This window comes from Siniperca chuatsi, linkage group LG13 (assembly GCF_020085105.1).
Source record: "Siniperca chuatsi isolate FFG_IHB_CAS linkage group LG13, ASM2008510v1, whole genome shotgun sequence".
NCBI lineage: Eukaryota > Metazoa > Chordata > Actinopteri > Centrarchiformes > Sinipercidae > Siniperca > Siniperca chuatsi.
Genome location: NC_058054.1, coordinates 14678066 through 14696024, shown reverse-complemented (window position 1 = coordinate 14696024; position 17959 = coordinate 14678066). Strand labels below are relative to the sequence as shown.

General features: G+C 39.3%; 2 protein-coding genes and 4 non-coding genes across 11 annotated transcripts; 5 read left to right on the top strand and 1 right to left on the bottom strand.

The window, feature by feature from the left end:
* The first annotated feature begins 98 nt into the window (after positions 1-98).
* Positions 99-11031, top strand: kncn (kinocilin). 6 transcript variants are annotated; one of them, XM_044220109.1, is made up of 7 exons: positions 99-148; positions 273-353; positions 4212-4386; positions 6583-6651; positions 6788-6859; positions 8019-8112; positions 10730-11031. In XM_044220109.1, the coding sequence occupies exons 3-7, from the start codon at positions 4239-4241 to the stop codon at positions 10803-10805; spliced, it is 459 nt and encodes a 152-aa protein (XP_044076044.1). In that variant the 5' UTR covers positions 99-148; positions 273-353; positions 4212-4238; the 3' UTR covers positions 10806-11031. The 6 variants fall into 6 exon arrangements, with proteins under 6 accessions (XP_044076044.1, XP_044076046.1, XP_044076047.1 ...); XM_044220111.1 differs by having other exon boundaries at positions 100-148; positions 4217-4386; XM_044220112.1 differs by having other exon boundaries at positions 130-148; positions 309-353.
* trnap-agg lies at positions 1126-1197 on the top strand. Its single transcript has one exon. It is a non-coding gene; the product is annotated as a tRNA-Pro (tRNA).
* Positions 1979-2050, bottom strand: trnaw-cca. The gene has a single exon. It is a non-coding gene; the product is annotated as a tRNA-Trp (tRNA).
* trnai-aau lies at positions 2284-2357 on the top strand. The gene has a single exon. It is a non-coding gene; the product is annotated as a tRNA-Ile (tRNA).
* Positions 2590-2661, top strand: trnag-ucc. Its single transcript has one exon. It is a non-coding gene; the product is annotated as a tRNA-Gly (tRNA).
* A 1955-nt stretch (positions 11032-12986) lies between the features above and the next one.
* On the top strand, positions 12987-17226 carry tmem275a (transmembrane protein 275a). The gene is made up of 2 exons (XM_044220107.1): positions 12987-13501; positions 14583-17226. Exon 2 carries the CDS (start codon positions 14703-14705, stop codon positions 15321-15323), a length of 621 nt encoding a protein of 206 aa, XP_044076042.1. The 5' UTR covers positions 12987-13501; positions 14583-14702; the 3' UTR covers positions 15324-17226.
* The last annotated feature ends 733 nt before the right edge of the window (positions 17227-17959 follow it).

The following is a 17959-nucleotide window of genomic DNA, read 5'->3' as shown; positions in this document are numbered from 1 at the left end:
AGAAGTATTCAGGAAGGGACATGGCACGAGCCCAACGTGCCACCCCCAAGTACACACTGTAACGTTAAAGTAACGTTAATGTAACGTTAAAGTAACGTTAAAGTAACGTTAAAGTAAGCTTCTCATATACACCCTCTGAATGTGACAGGTATTTAAATGGTTCTCAACAGAATAATTACTGTATAGACTACAGCCATGAATGAGTAACTCAAGTTGTCGTTAAAATTTTGGTTAAATCTCAATTAAGCAAACAATTCTTCCATTAACATTAGATCCTTTTTTTCGGGGGGCAATTTCTGTGTCCAAAGTGGCGACAGGTCTTGTCGCACCTCGACTCTACAGAACAAATTAAGGTATGTGATTTTGCTAATAGTGAATAGCCATTTCCCAAACAGTTAACGCTTGATAGCAATAAAAAAAACCTTTATGTTTACCAACTAACAGCTAACTACAAGTCAAACAGTCTCTAGCTAGCTAACATAACATGCTAATAATTAGCGAACACAGCTCCTGCGCACATTTAGCGGTTAAAGTTAGCTAGTTTGGGGACTGCCACATTTAAAGGTAATGCCAATGCTGGCAAACTTCTAATAGAATATAATATAATGTAAAGGCTCACAAGAGCCTCTATTACTTTATTTTGTCTCATTGGAAAATATCTAACGAAAGTCTAAGGTTTTAAACCTTGAATACCGTTCTTCGTGTGAGCTTTTGCAACAGCGGGACATTTCACTCACTAAAGTTATAACGTTACCTTTATACCTAACGTTATATATACACTATAGTGGCTTAATTTGTGGAAACAACTGTTTATAGTAAAAACATAACAGTTTACTAATAGGGAATCTTTTAAAGCATCCTCTAAGTAGGAACATACACATAACTAGGAAGGCCTTTGTGGAAAAAATCTTGTGTTTGTGATCTAATGATTGTCACAATAATAATTATAATGTTGTACAGTCAGTCCACATTGCTATGAAATTACTGCAGGGCCTTGGTGACAGAGTTCGTGGGTACTTTGAAATACGAAGTTTGTGAACTCCTGTATAATAAAATGTTCCGGAAAATAACTTTAATTTGAAGCAGGAATTTTCTCAAGTCTCACAGCGCGAAGCTGTGCACGTCGGCTCGTTGGTCTAGGGGTATGATTCTCGCTTAGGGTGCGAGAGGTCCCGGGTTCAAATCCCGGACGAGCCCAGTTTTCTTCTGACGGTTATTGCCTCAGTCTAATTTTTATTAACTTTTATTATTATGTCTGTCCTGCAGTAATGCGGAGGACGACAATTACAACGGATGTAAGATGTGGGTCCTGCCAAAGTAATAACTAACCATAATGCTATAGGAGTATTTGTCGCTGCAGATATGTGATCGTACTCTACGTCTAGAGAATACAGGATTTATGTATACGGTCAAAATCCTTGAGCTCTGCTACAATGTGCCTTCACGTGTGCATGTTAGTCAGTCCGTTGTGCAGCTCTTTATAAACGAGCACAAGTTCAGGAGTTATCAACAGGTCAGAGTCTTACGATGGAGCCTGACTTACTTATTATTTATTTGTGTTATTTATTTTTTCATATTAACAATATGCCCGTATTTGAGTGCCTTATCTGTTACAGCAAGAATTATGGCCAATGAGCCACTGTTGAATGTTTACATTTTTTTCAAAATAAATGACACGAAGTTTATTTAAAACCCTAAAACTGAGGTACATACCGAACTGTGAATTTTGTGTACCATTACACACCTAACGAAAGTATAACCATATAAAATCAAACACGAATTTAACACTACAATTTGTCAAATAAAACCCCACATTTTATAGGGACCTACTCAATTTTCATTTCTATATAATCGTATAAAAGAGCATGTTAACATGTACACCAGTTTACCAGTTGACTTTACCAGTCAGTGGGATGACAGAGGTACGTTAGTCAATAGAGCATGTAAAAAATGTGAGAGTAAAAAAAAAAAAAAAACATGACCCCGACGTGATTTGAACACGCAACCTTCTGATCTGGAGTCAGACGCGCTACCGTTGCGCCACGAGGTCTGAAATGTGTTTTCGCCATAGTTTATAGATAAACATATCACTACTTTGTTGTGTTGGTCAACAATGTTGTTGTGTAAATAGACTAAAATAAATATTCACATCATGGATTTATATATAAACGGTGGTATGGGGAAGTCTTTATTGCTGCTCATTATTGGCACGTAATAGTATCATTCAAATAAGTTCTACATTCATCTTAATAATGAAATTTGACAGACATGCGCGTTGCGAATGGCCGGTTAGCTCAGCTGGTTAGAGCGTGGTGCTAATAACGCCAAGGTCGCGGGTTCGATCCCCGTACGGGCCACTCCCTGTTTTTTCCATATTAAACAGATCATACTGTGTATTTACCCTGTGAGACCCACACTTCACTGCCACCACCACCGGCGAGCACAATGTCTACCGTTTCAATCGTCCACAGCCATGGTAAAGTTACGGCTAACAACGCCACATGGTGGACTTGATCCCCATTTTATAACTAACATCCACAGCTAATGTCTGTCAACAAGAATTAGTCTCTCCCACTTGCATTATCCCAGGCGTTGGTGGTATAGTGGTTAGCATAGCTGCCTTCCAAGCAGTTGACCCGGGTTCGATTCCCGGCCAACGCAATCACATTTTTGTAGTCTCCTCTCATTCAAAAACAACCGATTTACTAGTAACTGTTGTATGTACAGAGCTGTTATTATTATTATTATTATTATTATAACAATCCCTTTAATTTAGATAGACAAGAAGTCAGCAATTAAAAGTAAATAGAAATCAATCATTGCTAATATTTTTGCACAGTTAGATTGTTTTTATTGCACATTGTTATCCCTCTTTTTTTTAAATGAATGTGTTATGTGTGGGAAGGCAAGTGATACTTGATAATTAAAGTCACAGAGAGATTGCAACGGTTGGGATAAAATTATGCAGCAATGTCATCAGGTCTGTTTTTTGTATGCTAAGTGTTTTGAAGCTGTTTTTTTTTTTTTTGATTGTTTTTAAGTTATTTGAGAACCTAAGTAATTTTTTCTTGAGCAATCAAAAGTCTCCCGAGACCTTTGAGAGGGCACAGTGCTGGTGACCTCAGAGACGTTAGAGAGATGAGTTACATTTGTGTCGTTAATTTGTGGTTATTGCTTCACATGAGTGTGCTCAGCCTCCCACACTAATAGCTCAAGGTGTGGTGGTTGAGGTAAACCAACCATTTAGTGTGTTCATTATGTGAACACTAGAGACTTTGCTTCATTTTGAAGGGTCACAAGCCACAAAGACTACAATAACTCAATAGGTATGGGCTGCGTATGACACACACACACACACACACGCACGCACACATTAAATCACCAGTATTGATTAATAATAGATGTAGACATGGTGGCTCTAGAGAAAGATAGAAGGAATTTACCTGCTGAACAGGAAATGTGTCACTGTTTCTCCTCTACCCAGTAAGTTAATTTGCTATCCTATTCACCAGTGTTTATCCTGCTTACCCTCTTTTTCCCTCTGTTGCCATGGATATGCTATTCCTATGGCAACTGCAGGCCTTTATGGATGGCCTCGGGCCCCCACCGTAGAGGACTCTCTGAACCTTTCATTACACATTCCCTTCAAGCTCACAGACAAATCACACAAGTAGCACATACTCTAACTCTGTCTAACTGTCACCCTTTTTGCCCTCCCCCTTCTCTCCTTGTGTCTTTGTGCTGCTCTGTCTTACTTTTAAGTCCTTGATGCACTGCACGTGTCCACAAGACAGCCACACAGTGTACATTTGTCCTAAATGACACTCTAGGCATTCACTGCGTACGTGATACTTGATGCCGGTACTAGTGGCAAGAGGGCTGTGATCAGATTTGTGACATTCGTATCGCTGTCATAAGAGTCAGCGCCACCAAGCTTTCTAATTTTCGGTGGCAATGGAAACCAGAGCTCCATCTTTAAAGATGCATGAGACGTCTTGAGCAGCGGAGAACAGAGATGGAGGCTCTGCCAGAGAAAGTGGTTCTGTGTCAGAGAGAGTGCAAGAAAGGGAGGGGCGAGGCTCGTGCAGGTGACAGTAAAGTTGCCAGTGGCAGTCAGGGCCCAAGTTGAAGCACAGTGTCAGGACTGTTCACTGTCTGTGTGTGTGTATGTGTGTGTGTGTGTGTGTTTGTGTGTGTGTGTGTCTTTGAAGGGCAGGTGGGGGGCCTCCACCTGCTGAATGAACCCCATCAGCGTCGGGGAGTACCATGGGCTACGGGTGGGCTCAGCCCTGCTCAGCATTGTGGCGGGCTGCATCATCATTGGGGTCTCCAGGGAGTGTGACGCTGATGCTGTAGGAGGTATCTTCCTGGGAGCGGGGGGCCTCGGTGAGTGTGTGTGAAACTGTTTAGGAACTACTGACCCAGTTGTGGGAAATTTAGTAATTGTGAAAAGTAATTGAGTCATTGGTTGTCTAAAGCCATACATTAGTCTTTTTCTTTAGTGTTACTGAATATTGATAGAAGATTAGTTAGTGTAATAGTGGTCCCGGAGACCCCTGGCCCTCTTTAACAGCTAAAAAACATACTTAACATTGTTTTATTACCTTGACGCTTCATGAATTTTCCTATTTTTACGAGAATTGCTTTTAAGCATGATTTTGACCTCATAACATGTTTCGGGAGGCCGCTACAGAAAATGTCACTTTACTTCTGTTTGTAGTCTCAGAGACCGCAGCTGTAAAACATGGTTAAATGCAATGGATTTTCATATGCTCTATATCTGTGATTGGTTAAATTAGTCAAGTTGAATTTCTCTTTTTGTAGTTTTATAGCGCTTCTTCATAAGAGGTCAAACAGGGAGACCTCTTTGGGGAATAACTGAGCCCAAATTTTAAGTTACGTCACTATGTAGGAATAATCTACTCTACATTTGTTTGTGAATGAGTTATTGGAAAACAAAAGATATATATATATATATGTGTATATATATATGTGTATATATATATATGTATATATAATACAGAATTTTTCATGCATAGCCCATAAAACATATAATAATTATCATATTTTGTCACCGTCATCAAATGTGCAAGCTAAGGTTGTGGCAAAAGGAAAGGTTACCACTTAAGTACTTTTCTACATATTGGGTTTTAATAAGGTCAGAAGGAAAACAAAATCTATCTATCTATCTATCTATCTATCTATCTATCTATCTATCTATCTATCTATATATATATATATATATATATATATATATATATATATATATATATAGAGAGAGAGAGAGAGAGAGAGAGAAAGAGAGAGAAAGAAAAATTGTTGATTTTACAATTATTATTATTATTTTCATTCATGCAGCAGTGGGATCTGTGCGACCAAAAATAGTGAGGAACTGAAGCTTCTGTCAACAAAGCACAAGGGTTAAAACGATCTCAAGAATGTTGTTTGGTTCAAGGAGGACACACTCATACCTGACGGATGGGCAAACAGGAATATTTGGGTTTTTTTTTTAAAAGAACAGAAATTCATGATGAAAGATCTGTGGCCTGTGACATTTTCCATCCACTGCTCTTGAAAAACGCACCATGTGATTATTTGTAATTGGATCAACAGTGTAACTGGAACCAACTGCAGCCTGATGAGTTGCACTGCCAAGATAAAGGAGTGTCTTAACTGCTTTCCTGGAGTGAAGAGCGAAGGGCAGGGCTTTTGATCTGAGGAAGACAACATCAGCATGCATTGTTAATGTGAAATGTATTCTCACTGCTGATTTGATCAACTTTCAATAATTTATTTCTCTTTCTAATGTGCACAAGAATTTGGCAAATCCAAACTGCACAGCAGCTTGACAGAGACATTCACTTTGGCTGCACTTGTGCAGCTAAGTAGCATCTAATTATGTGTTTTGGGGCTTATCTGCCTTGGTGCCTCCTCCGACACACAGGCTGACTAATGCGTATGAACACAGTGTTCTCGGCAGATTCTTTTCACTCCTTCTGCAGTTTCATGACATTTTGAGCACATACATGCATCACAGCCACCCCGAGGACCTGCCAGGGTTTAATGCCAGCTCTTGTGACTTGTAAGGGAAATCAATAACTGTGTTGAATTGGAGCTGAGTACCACTGAGAGGCACACAAGCCCTGCGGTTCAGATATTACTTTATACTTAGAGTTGAACAGGAAGAAACATCACACACTGTATCTGGTACACTGAAAATAATCTGAAGGCTATTTCATCAAACAATCTTATTGTTGGTTGTGATGTCTACAAGTATGAGAAACTTCTACCACGAAAAAGGGAAGAGAGCTTTTCTATCTTCTGGTGTGACTTGCAGGCAATCTATGGTGCTTAAAGTTTGTATTCCAAACACTTAAGCAAATGATGAGCAGATTGCAATAAATTAGACTATGAAAATTCAGGGCAAAGAATACGTATGATTGATTATAATTTATTTTAAACCCAAGATAAACACTGCAATTAATCTGTTATTACTTCTTATTTAGTCAACCGATAGGACACTATAGTAAAAACTGTGTGTTTATATCATTCATCAAATTAATTATGCTATCTGCTTTCCAGGCCTGCTCATATCGATCTACCCCTTCATAAAAGCCTGGCTGAACATCAACCACATACTTCCATCCTTTGGTAAGTTGTTTGATGTTTTTGTTTGTTATTTTAAAATCCAATTTAAATACTTTCATCACATGTACTGTGATAAATATCAAAATGTGTTCACTACATTAATGACAATAATGGGTACATTATTTTGTCTTCTTTACAGGAAACTTCAGAGTGCACCCCACACCTGCCAATCCAGCTCCTGATCAACCCGTAGAGACACTAAGAAGAGAGGGTGAGTGAGTGTGTGAGCCAGCCTTTTCCTTAATGTTTCAACCAAAAGGCAGCCAAGCATATACAGGTATCATAAAACCTTCAAAGATATTGTGTTCAGTTTGCTACTTGAAAGTGAGCCATCAAGTCCATGTCCCCTACTTGCTGATAACCAATCTGAAACCTGTCTGCACACTGGAGAGCTAATAGTAAACACCAGTGAGAGAGGTGCTGTGTCTAGGTGGTTATTGCAGCGCATCAGTCATCTCTCTAATATCACATGGGGTGCAGTTGAATAGTCAAAGACATGCTTTCTTCTTTCACAAACACTTTTACCTAGATGGAAAACATGAGATCAAGGAAAGACGTAAGAGTGAAAAGAGCCACTGTGCTGAGAGAATCTGAAATTTTACAAGGTGACATGAACATGTAACACCTAGTAAATATTTTCATATAAATGTTAGTTCATCCAAAAATCAAGGACAAAATATACTGTACATAGCCAACCATACAGACATGAAAATAGATTAATACAATTTGAAAAGAAGACCTCCAATGAAAATAACTGAAATAAAAAATCTAAAATAATATGCATATTCAAATCAAACACTGTTAATGATATTTTATCTATTCATGTAACACAGAGGTAATTTGAACGTGTATATTTGGTTTGCATTCATCTTTGAGATTCCATTTAAAGTAACTCCCCATGATAATTTCTCAAAGAGAGGTGGCTTTGTGCATGAGAAATGTTGCCAAATTAAGTGAAACATTTCTTAATAGTATTTTATTTAATGCCACTTTCTCCTTTCATTTCCTCAGCATTCAGAGTTGTCATCATGGCTGCAGAGATAATGCTGTGTCAATTCCCTCTGTTATGGCTATTTAACGGCACCCATGCACTCATATGAGATGGAGATGGGTGTTGTTGTTTTTTTAGAAGCTGCAGCTGCTTATATATGCCCATAACAGCTTTCCAGTTGATCCAGTTTATCTAGTTTATCTTGTGGTGAAGACAGACAGCTAAGTGAATACAGGACAATCATATGTGTACGTGTGTACCTTTTTCCTGCCAGCCTTCCTAATACGACACAGCTCTCCAATTTCCACAGATTGGTGAAACATGTAATGTCATACTGAAAGTTGCAGTGTGGTTATCTGCTCTCCTGTGCTCTTGGCAGGAACGCAGAGTCAACTGAATCTGGAACGTTCTAAGAGTCGAATGGGAACCTTTGTGGAGGGCGGACCGATGGCTGAACCCAACCCAGATGAGGGGTACGAGACTAATATTATATCTTGTGAATTAAGTTCATATGCAGTTAATGTGGATTAGCGATTTACTTGCAAGAGCAAGAAGTAGTGTGACGTTCCTGTGGTGCAAGAAACGTAATGGTGAGCAGGATGGGTGTACAATACAATTGGCTTCAACACCAGAGGCTTGGGTTCACATCCCATTTGAAGTCACAACCACAGTCATTTCCTCACCTTAAAGATCATAATGTTTCCCTAACCTCAATGTGCTTTTAATACCTTGAACTTAACTATACTTTATTCAGGTTTTGCCACAAGCAGGTTGTAAGAAAAATAGTGAACATTTTGCAGATATATTCCATATGAATGTTTTGTGTTTTATGTTGATAAAAATGTAATCTGGGCGGCGTTACATTTCCTCCAAACTATATTAAACTAATCCAAAATATTGCAAATGAACATTATTCTTAGTAAAAAAATATGAGACATGCCTCTAAAAGAATACATGCACATACAGGTACATGCATGGTGAAAGCATCGAAAGTTTGAAGATTTGCATACCCAACCTAAGCACTGAGCAGGAGGTTGTCTTGCCTCTCTTGTAGGTTTAGCGTAGGTCTTGGTGAGAGTAAATTATCCATCCAGAGCTCTTGGTGATCCAGCAGCGCTTGGCCTAATTTTATTCAATTTACATGCAGGAAACACCTATCTCTCACTCACAATATCAGTTTCCAATTTATGCACAATACACATTTAATTGAGCTGTGATCCAAAAAGAGGTGATCAGTGATCAGATCAGCATGAGTCGTTGGTTCGCTATGTTTAACGTTTAACTTCTGGCGGCCATGTGAATTGTGAGTGTTGTCTGTCAGGAGCTCAGGCAGGTGCAGTGTGAGAGGAGACAGCTCTTCACTCTCCGTTTCTTCCCGACAGTCAACATTGTTTTCTTTAAACCATGATGGTGATCTTTCCCTCACCTCAACCAAGTAGTTCTTCTTACAAGATCCTCAGTCTAACCAAATTTTAATCATTTAATCATCAATGGTTTCTGTAACTGACAGACAATATATGTTGTCATTTCATTTGGAGGACTTGTTACCTAAAAAACAGTGTCTCTCTCCACAGTTCTCTTCATTCCAGTGTGTCTCAGAACTTCCTGCAATAGAAATCTCAGATCCCCATATTTAACCCAAAATCCGTAAACCTCCTGATGTGCCCTTGGTTATTGTAATGTTATACTGTTTTGACACTCTGTTTTCTACCAGTGTATGTCATCTGTCAACAAATACTTCAGGAATGTTTTTGGATGCATCACAAATTCTCATGTAAATGTCCAGAGATTAATTAACTGAAACTTCAAAGACTTTTGGTGACACATTTTCTAGTCTATAAAGTTGTGTGTTAACACAAGTGGAACAATCACTTTTACTTACTATAGTAACAGAGATCTTCTAGAATAATGTTCAGTAGCAGTGTAGTCATGTAGTCACTGTTGTAAGGTTACGCTGCCCTGCCAGACAGAGACTCTATGCCACTTCAAAGCAGTGCAATGATTTGACCTACACTGTTTACACTGTGTCTGCTTTCATTTCACAGAGTTAATTTTGGGTTTGAGGCAGTCACTGCAATGCATGAGTTGATATGGATTGATCTACGTGATTTGATGGCTAATTGATCTTATTCTATGTTGCTCTTTTTGTGGTATGTCCAGTTTTTATATACATGACATAAAATATGATGAGGTGCCAAAAACTTAGTTTACTTTGACAAGATTAAGCTGTAGCACTGATTGATGGGCAAAATTGTTGTTGATGATAGGAGGACAGGTAAGTAGTAAACTTCTTATTTTTTTATCATAGCAAAATTGTCAGAATAGCCAAAAATGTACTTTTTTGTTGCCTTTTCAAGCCATTTAGAGGATAAAATGGGAGTTTCAAAAGTGAACATGACAAGATATCACCTCCTTTTCATAGTCAAATAGTCACTGTGTGTGTTTTTGCTATGGTAACCCAGAGACTGGATAGATTTCAATCATGTCAGATTAGATCTGTGTGACACCAAACATACACACACACACACACACACACACACATATATATATATATGTGTGTGTGTGTGTGTATATAAGCATTTTTACAAACCTGTGAGTGACATATATTCTTAAATCTAGATGATTAAGGTCACGTTTATTGCAATGCCAATAGGTTTCCATGATCCAAAGAGGCCATAAATTGTGTGGGACAATCATGTAAAATGATGATTTCTATCTTTTGAAGAAAATAACAGGTTAACTGGGCGATACTGGGAAAAAATCATCAAGATTTAACCTCACTCTTTAAAGAATAACGCATAAAGAATAAATCGTTGATTCATTCACAGAGGTTCATTTTAATGCATTATACACATACCAACACACAAATTATGCAGTACAGTCATTTTAAAACTCTATTTTAAATGTTGGGGAATAAAGTGATATAGGTTGTCACAAATTGAAGAAAGACATTGTCAACAGATAAACAAATAATCTTCTAAACTTTCTTTTTTTCCCCTCAGAGATGTTTTAGTTTAGCTTTATCAGACAAACACACAGACACAATACAACATCCCTTGCTAACATGAGTCATGCTGTGGTGTGTTGCAGGACATCTTCAGACATGCCAGACGTCTTATCTAGACGGAAACTTAAGCAATCACCTCCTGATCAAGACCTGCCATGATGTCACCACATGACCTGACTGACCAATGTTATTCATCTTCCCCGCTAATCTTCTTCATTAGGTTTCTTTCAAATGTGGGACAAAAGACTTTGATTTGAATCTTTCTGGGTCATAATTCTTTTTCTGTAGAATTGTTGTACCTCCTGAACTTGATGTTTGTTGAGATTACCTCATGATATTGTACTTATGTGGTCTAATAAACTCTCCAAAGATTCGGTTGTGATTGTTAGTGAAGTATTTCCATACTTCCTGACAGTGAGTGAAGCAAATTAACCACAGTAGTCCCCCTTGTGTGCAGTACATCTCATCATCGCACAATGTTCTCAGCCAGCAATTAAGAAATAATTGTGATCGTTATATGATGAAGGGACTCGTACACTATTCCACTCAAGTTCTCCTGCATGTATTTGTCATGAGCAAAACAAATTGGAATACATGCATGTGTACAGATGCACACACACACACACACACACACACACACACACACACACACACACACACACACAGACAAATAGCTACATCCATTGCTTGCATACAGTGAACTGCACCCCCGCAGTGAAACGTAATACATTGATATTCAAGACAGCACAGGCAGAATGGCTGCTGCATGGGAAGTGGCGTGGGGAAGAACACTGTGCTCTGACAAAAACTGTGACGTGCTGTGAGGCTGAATAATGAAGGCAACAGGAGCCCGAGGAGTCTGCAGCGCCTTGATGACAACCAGCAGTTTGATTGTCAGGCCTCAAATCACAATGCCTCTCCACAGTCCTCTGTGTCTGTGCGAAGGTAAACAATGGAGGGACACATACTGAACACACATCATCCAGAACTGACAATTAAAACATGTGAATATACATTTTTATAAAAATCACCTGAATGAAAGCCAGAGGGTATAAACCATTTTACCACCTGTAAACCATCCAGCCATACAGTTACCTATCCCAGCATGCACTTGTAAAAAGGCAGTCAAAGACCCTTGACCTCACCTTAAAATCAGAACTAGGAACATTTAAAGCATCACTTCACCCAAATCACAAAAAACACATTTTTCCAATTAGCCCTAAAGGTGTCCAGCCACATATATATTTTTGTTTAATTTAAAGAGATTTTGAGGTATCCATCCATGAGAAGTCTGTCACTGCCCAATGCAACAGACATGAATGGAATTTCAATTGTGAGGCTCAAAGCACTGAAAAATTACATTTGGAAAAACACATTTCCCCAGAAACAATGTCTTGGTCACTCTGGATAATCCACAGACTTCCCTATGAAAATAATTTTCTTTGTAACTAAATTCTGTTGAATAAATAGTCGAGATACCACTAGAAAAACTTATGGTCTCACGGTCGAAAGCACCGGAGTGAGCGAGTGAGAGGACCTTGTGTTGGGATTGTGGGACATTTTAAACATGCAATGGGTTTTAAAGAAAAAAGCTAGTAAGTGGACCTTGAGTTGCGATTATTTTGTCAACTACAACCAAGATCTAGAATGAGCTTTAAGGTATTATTGGTGCCAGTTTCTAACACAGCAACCTCTCTGAAGGATTGTAGAGTTGTAACTCATTTTACCAGTTACAACTTTTTACATCATCTACTGATGCTTTATAAACAGTTATCCGCCCTTAATAAGCTTTTGGGTTGCCAGGTGGTGTTTATCCTCCACCAGCATTTCATTTGCTTTGTCTTTTTAGCTCTTTAAATCATCAGAAAGACGCTCCAATGGACTGTCTGACCTCTGAATCCTTTCTTAATGATTGATTAACATTTAATTACAGACGACTTACTAACTTCTGTTGTTGGCTTATTAGGTGACTCTTGACCGTTTATTAATGACTTATTAATGACTTGATTATTAATGACCAAGCATCCTGGCAACCATAAGGTCGTTCTAATTAATGACGTATAATTGATTTATTAGCCATGAATCAAGCCATTAGTTACAACTCACGAACCCTTTATAAAGGGTCCCTTATTAGAAAGTGGCGTCATGTTATTTAAGGGCATGGCTGAATACACGGTGATTGTAAATACAATACTTTTAATTTAAATTTCAAAGGGGAAATCGGATTTCGAAAGAAGAAATGGTGAAATTAAAATTGTTTTAAAAATCAGCAACAAGTAAATAAAGGTGAGCTGGTGACTTACAGGCAAGGTGCAACACACACACGCACGGACACACGCACGCTCACGCACACACCAGGTTGACTACGGTAAAGGATGGATCGGTGAGGAGGAGGCAGGAGAGTCGCATCCAGAGGTCCTCAGAGGAGGGATATGACATAATGAAATGTGACGACTTCGCGCCGACTGCCAGAGATGTCTCGCATATTTTGGCGTTTTCCTTCCATTTCCGTTGCAGGATGACCTGTCAGGTGCTACGTGAGTCTCGGTCCACATCAGGAGCAGCGCGCGGTGTTGCGTCTGTGTGTCAACTCAGAGGAAATGCCCTCGGATTTAATATTCCTCAGCGGGTCGGATCGCCTTTGCCTTGTATTTCCGCGGCCACTGATTGAATGGCTGTCATAACTTGTGCCCTCAGGACTGTAAAGCTACGAAAGCAGGATGAAAATCCCTCGTTTGGTGTTAATGCGTCCTTTCAACCCTCTCAGTAATTACACCCGGTAATTAAGACTGGGAATCTCGGTGAAAATCTACTGATTAAACAATGGAAAAATCTTCAGTATATCTACACAAAGGGTAAGATCTTTTCTTACGGTTTAATTTTTACCGGAATGCAACACATCAGTGCAGTAAGCATGCATTTCAATGTGTTCTCAGCAAAGCCTGGTTCATAATTAAACGTACTGTTTGTAATATATTCAGGGTCATAGATTTACTGATATACACATTTACAAACAAAAATGAGCCTTTCCCCACATCCCCTCTCTTCATTTGTTCTGGATGCTCTTGAATGGGCTACATGCTGGAATGAAAAGGCTGATTTGATTGCAACTAAATACTGAAATGCTTTCCCCCAGTGGCCTAGCTGGCACCAATGAAGCAGCTGCAGGCACATGTTTTACTTCACAAAACAAGATGAAATAAATAGAGATTTTCATAGATCATGTTAAATTATGGCAGTTGGGACTTGGAGATGCAAGAGTCACTGGGTGCATGCATCTAATGTATACTGAGGCTTAGTTATCATGTTATTATGCAACAATATGAATCGTTGAATTCCCCATTGATGGGGAACACCTCTCAACTGTTGTACTATTATTGTTTATTTACATGTTGTGTATTTTTCTTATGTGTAGTTTTACATGCAAGAGTTTGTTTTTTTAGCAAAACAAGCCAATTGCTATTATAAAAGCAATAGTTTAGTTCATTTTTCAAGATTTAAATGTACAGTATTGGACAGTATTCTCAGCAGTCCTTCCACACATGTGGGACAAGCTTCTGGTGTCACCAGTACAGACGACCAGTCAGATGTCTTTAACTGTACCACTCACCTATATGCATACAGTAGTGGCCAGTGTATTCTACTTGTAGATAATTATCATAATATGTCCGTCCACAACCTCTCCTGATATTAGTAATTTATAGGAGTAGCAGGGCAGAGTGATGACTGTTCAGAGCTCATTGATGGATTACACAGACCCTCTCAGGGAGGACACTTCACTATGCCCACAATGATCATTAGACAGATGTCCAGTGATAGTGCACAGAACAAGGGCAGTGTAATGAGTGCACTTAATCAGAGGCAGAGTATATTTTCTTTCACTGTGTGTATCTAAAAAAAGAAACTCTTACAGCTGTCATGTATTATCATTCACAGACAAAGACGTTTCCTGGCTGTGAATTTATTTAAACGTTGCCATGGGGAAGAGTTTGGGCTGAAACACAGGGAGATTTGATAACACAGTGGAAGAGAGCCCAAGAGCCTGGAGGTGAAGACATGGTCATCACTGACAGAAACACCGGCACCCCTGTACCTAAAAAGGAGTCCCAGAAGAAGACGAGGAGGAAGTCTCGCCCTCATGGCCTCCCCTCTCCGGCGCTCTGCTGTGCCTGCGGCCTATGCATCATGCTGGCCGGACTCAACATCACCCTGGTGGGAGCATTCGCCTTCAGCACACTGGTGCCTTCTGCCAATCCCCCGATCATCATCGGACCTATCCTACTGCTGGTGGCCTTTTCCTTTTTCGGGGCCTGTTGCGTGTGCAGCCGCCTCCCCCCTCCCCATAGCTCACGGAGGTCTAAGGTGGGCGGCAGGGGCACGGGGCTGATGGGACATGGCGGGCTGGTCGGTGGGGCAGCGTTTGAAATTGAGACCAGCGAGCACACGCTGCAGGATACTACAGCCGTGCAGCTCAGCCCCACATCCTCCCCTGGATCATCCCAGGCGTCCAGCCCGGAAAAGGAGGCTCCTGATGTGGCCCTACCAAGTTCCTGCAAGCTCTTCACCATGGAGACCAACGGCCCTTCTTCTGTTTCCGCCACAGCAGTCTACTCAGCCTCCACAGCAGCAGGGGGGGAGGTGAGACTCAACCTGCCACGTGAAGAAGTGGTCACCTAGCAGCACAAAAACTCTTCCAAGGCCAGAGTGCTAGCAGTGTAAATATCCTTCTGGGCTTAGGGCTTGCTGAGTGTGATTGTGTCCTCTAGTTTAGTACCATATTTCTGGTTGTGACAAGTTGTCAACAGTATGCTTTTGATTTTCTTGCTGTGCAGTCAACTAGTAATTAGCATGCAAAGTTAATGAAACATCATGTATTTGTGGATCATAGGTTTTGGAATTCAAATTCCTACCTCTCTTGTGCTGTTTTCTTCCAGGTCTTTGTTTTTAACGTGGGGCATTATGATGCTTATAAAGTTTTATCTTTCACTGTTACTCTGGTTTGTGGAAACCTCACCTGTCAGCAGTGATTTGAGAGGGCTCACCTGAAGAATGTGATTGCTGATTTGTTCTTAAAACTTAAAGATTAGATGTGAATGGTCAACAGTGAAAACCTGAGTTGAACTGTACAGGTACATTTGTAGTGACATTTGGCATTTTGTGTGCCATTCTCAGTGCTGAACTTGTTTTGGGTGCACAAAATATTATAGGTCACAGGGGTCCCAAAGCAATATTCTCTCAATTCAATTCTTGGCATTTACAGTTCTTTTCACATGTGATCACACACTACCTGTCTACAGTCAATACATTTGTAATGAACAATGTGCATATAAAGTGTTACAGTATATTTACATGTAACTGTGTACAATGTTGGATCGTGAAAGCATCATTCCCGTAGCTTGACAAACTTTTGTCATCGCACCAACATTAACACTGTGAATATTACGTTTCTCACCACATTCATAATTGACAGTTTCTGATTTAACAAGATTTAACAGGATAACTCAAATCACAGTTTTAAGGTCACGTTCATCATGATATTTACATCATCATTTACTTCATTTATATACAGGTGGAATAGGGACTTACCTCACTGTAAGGCATAAAAATGTGTCATAATGATGATTTTGTCGTCATGGATTTGAATTTATTGAATTTAAATTTGAGTTATTGTTTTACAAATGTGAACATGTAAGTCTCATTTTTAATGTCTGATATGACAAACTGTAACTTCAGCAGTGGTTAACCTCCACTGGACCTAATGAACAACATTATGAGCCAGAGTCTGACAGAGTTTAGATATTCAGATTGCATAAAAAAGTATCTGCTCCCCATCACTGTGATGTCTTCTTGTCAGTTATGAACTTGACTGGTCAAAAGAGACATTCAAACCCTGATTTCCTTTGAAAGGAAAGTTGCCTTAGACTGAGATATCAGGATCAAACTAATGAGGGCTATAATAAAAGTGCACAATAGCATTTTTCTTCAGAAAGCCTTTGTTTGGCTCTGGATTTCTATTCCATATTGTTAGGAAAGCCTCACCAAGATTTTGTTTTTTGTAGATGTTACAAATGCATGCAAATGACTTAAATGTTCCATCTCAGAAATTAATGGAGTAGCAGGAGAGTGAACACCTGCATACAGGTACACAGTCCGGTGACCAGAGCATTCGCTTATTTACCTTCATTATTTGTGACACAGCTCCTCAAAGGGACCAGTTTATCTGTCAAAGCTCTCTCTCTCTCTTGTGCCAAATTAGAGTGCTGAGCTTATTTTTGCATGTTCAGAGAACTGACTCATGGAAATGCAAACAACCTGTTGTGAAGTGTTGGTGTTATCTGTGCATTTTAATTTGTGTAGCACTTATACAAAAATCTGTAAAGGATAGAATATTTTTGTGAAAATTATAATTTGTTTATTTTAAAAGTAACCAAATGTGAATCCTTCAAAAGATATAAATAAAAAAAGCTCTTTCAGTAGCACACAAGGTTGCTCATTATGTATGCGTGGCATGACACCATGTTCTTGCTACATTGCGTTTTGTGTCATCATGAAGTGAAATGAATAAAAATGTCCAAATGGATTTGTTATATATTCAAATTTCAAACAAGTTCAGTGTGATCTTGTAGGATAACAGTTGTTTCTTTGGGGCATGATAATCGTTACAAGCATTATTTATCCCAAGAGGGAGTCGGTAAAGATTCTTTTACAGCAGTTTGTGGGGAAACAACAAGACATAAAGCATAAATGTTTCCCCAGATGTGTCAGTAATCAGTTGGTGACTTTATGCTTCAGTATATCTTTCCATGCCAAACCAGCCTCTTGTACACCCGAAGCAAGGCTCCTTCCAGTGTCACATCTAGGGATGCAACTAACGATTGTTTTCATTAATGATTAATCTGCCGATTATTCTCTGAAATAATATATTTATCATTTGGTTTACAAAATGTCAGAAAAGAGTCCAAAAGCCAAAGATATTCAATGTACAGTAATATAAAACAGAGAAAAGCAGAAACTGTCACATGTGAGATCCTGGAACCAGCAAACTTTTTGCCTCTACTGTGAAAATCCAATGCTGGCTGGTCGAAAGTCTGGTCTGAAGAAGCGAACAAGAAATGCTCTCCCATCCCTTAACAGATCACAACAAGATGGCCTTGAGTAAAGAACTCAAAATGAGCCCTATCTGGTACAAGTGTTTATGTGTGTTTAAAGTTGTTGCCACTGGATGGCATCAGAGCCACATCTATGTTTTAGTGTTATATAAAATATGGTGTTTTAAATCAAGCCAGTGGATATCAGTAGATCATTTATTGTTG

Coding starts and splice junctions, on each gene's coding strand:
- kncn (XM_044220109.1), top strand. CDS start 4,239: ATGAACCCCATCAGCGTCGGGGAGTACCATGGGCTACGGGTGGGCTCA. Junction 4,387..6,582: donor CCTGGGAGCGGGGGGCCTCG/GTGAGTGTGTGT, acceptor TCTGCTTTCCAG/GCCTGCTCATATCGATCTAC. Junction 8,113..10,729: donor GAACCCAACCCAGATGAGGG/GTACGAGACTAA, acceptor GGTGTGTTGCAG/GACATCTTCAGACATGCCAG.
- tmem275a (XM_044220107.1), top strand. CDS start 14,703: ATGGTCATCACTGACAGAAACACCGGCACCCCTGTACCTAAAAAGGAG.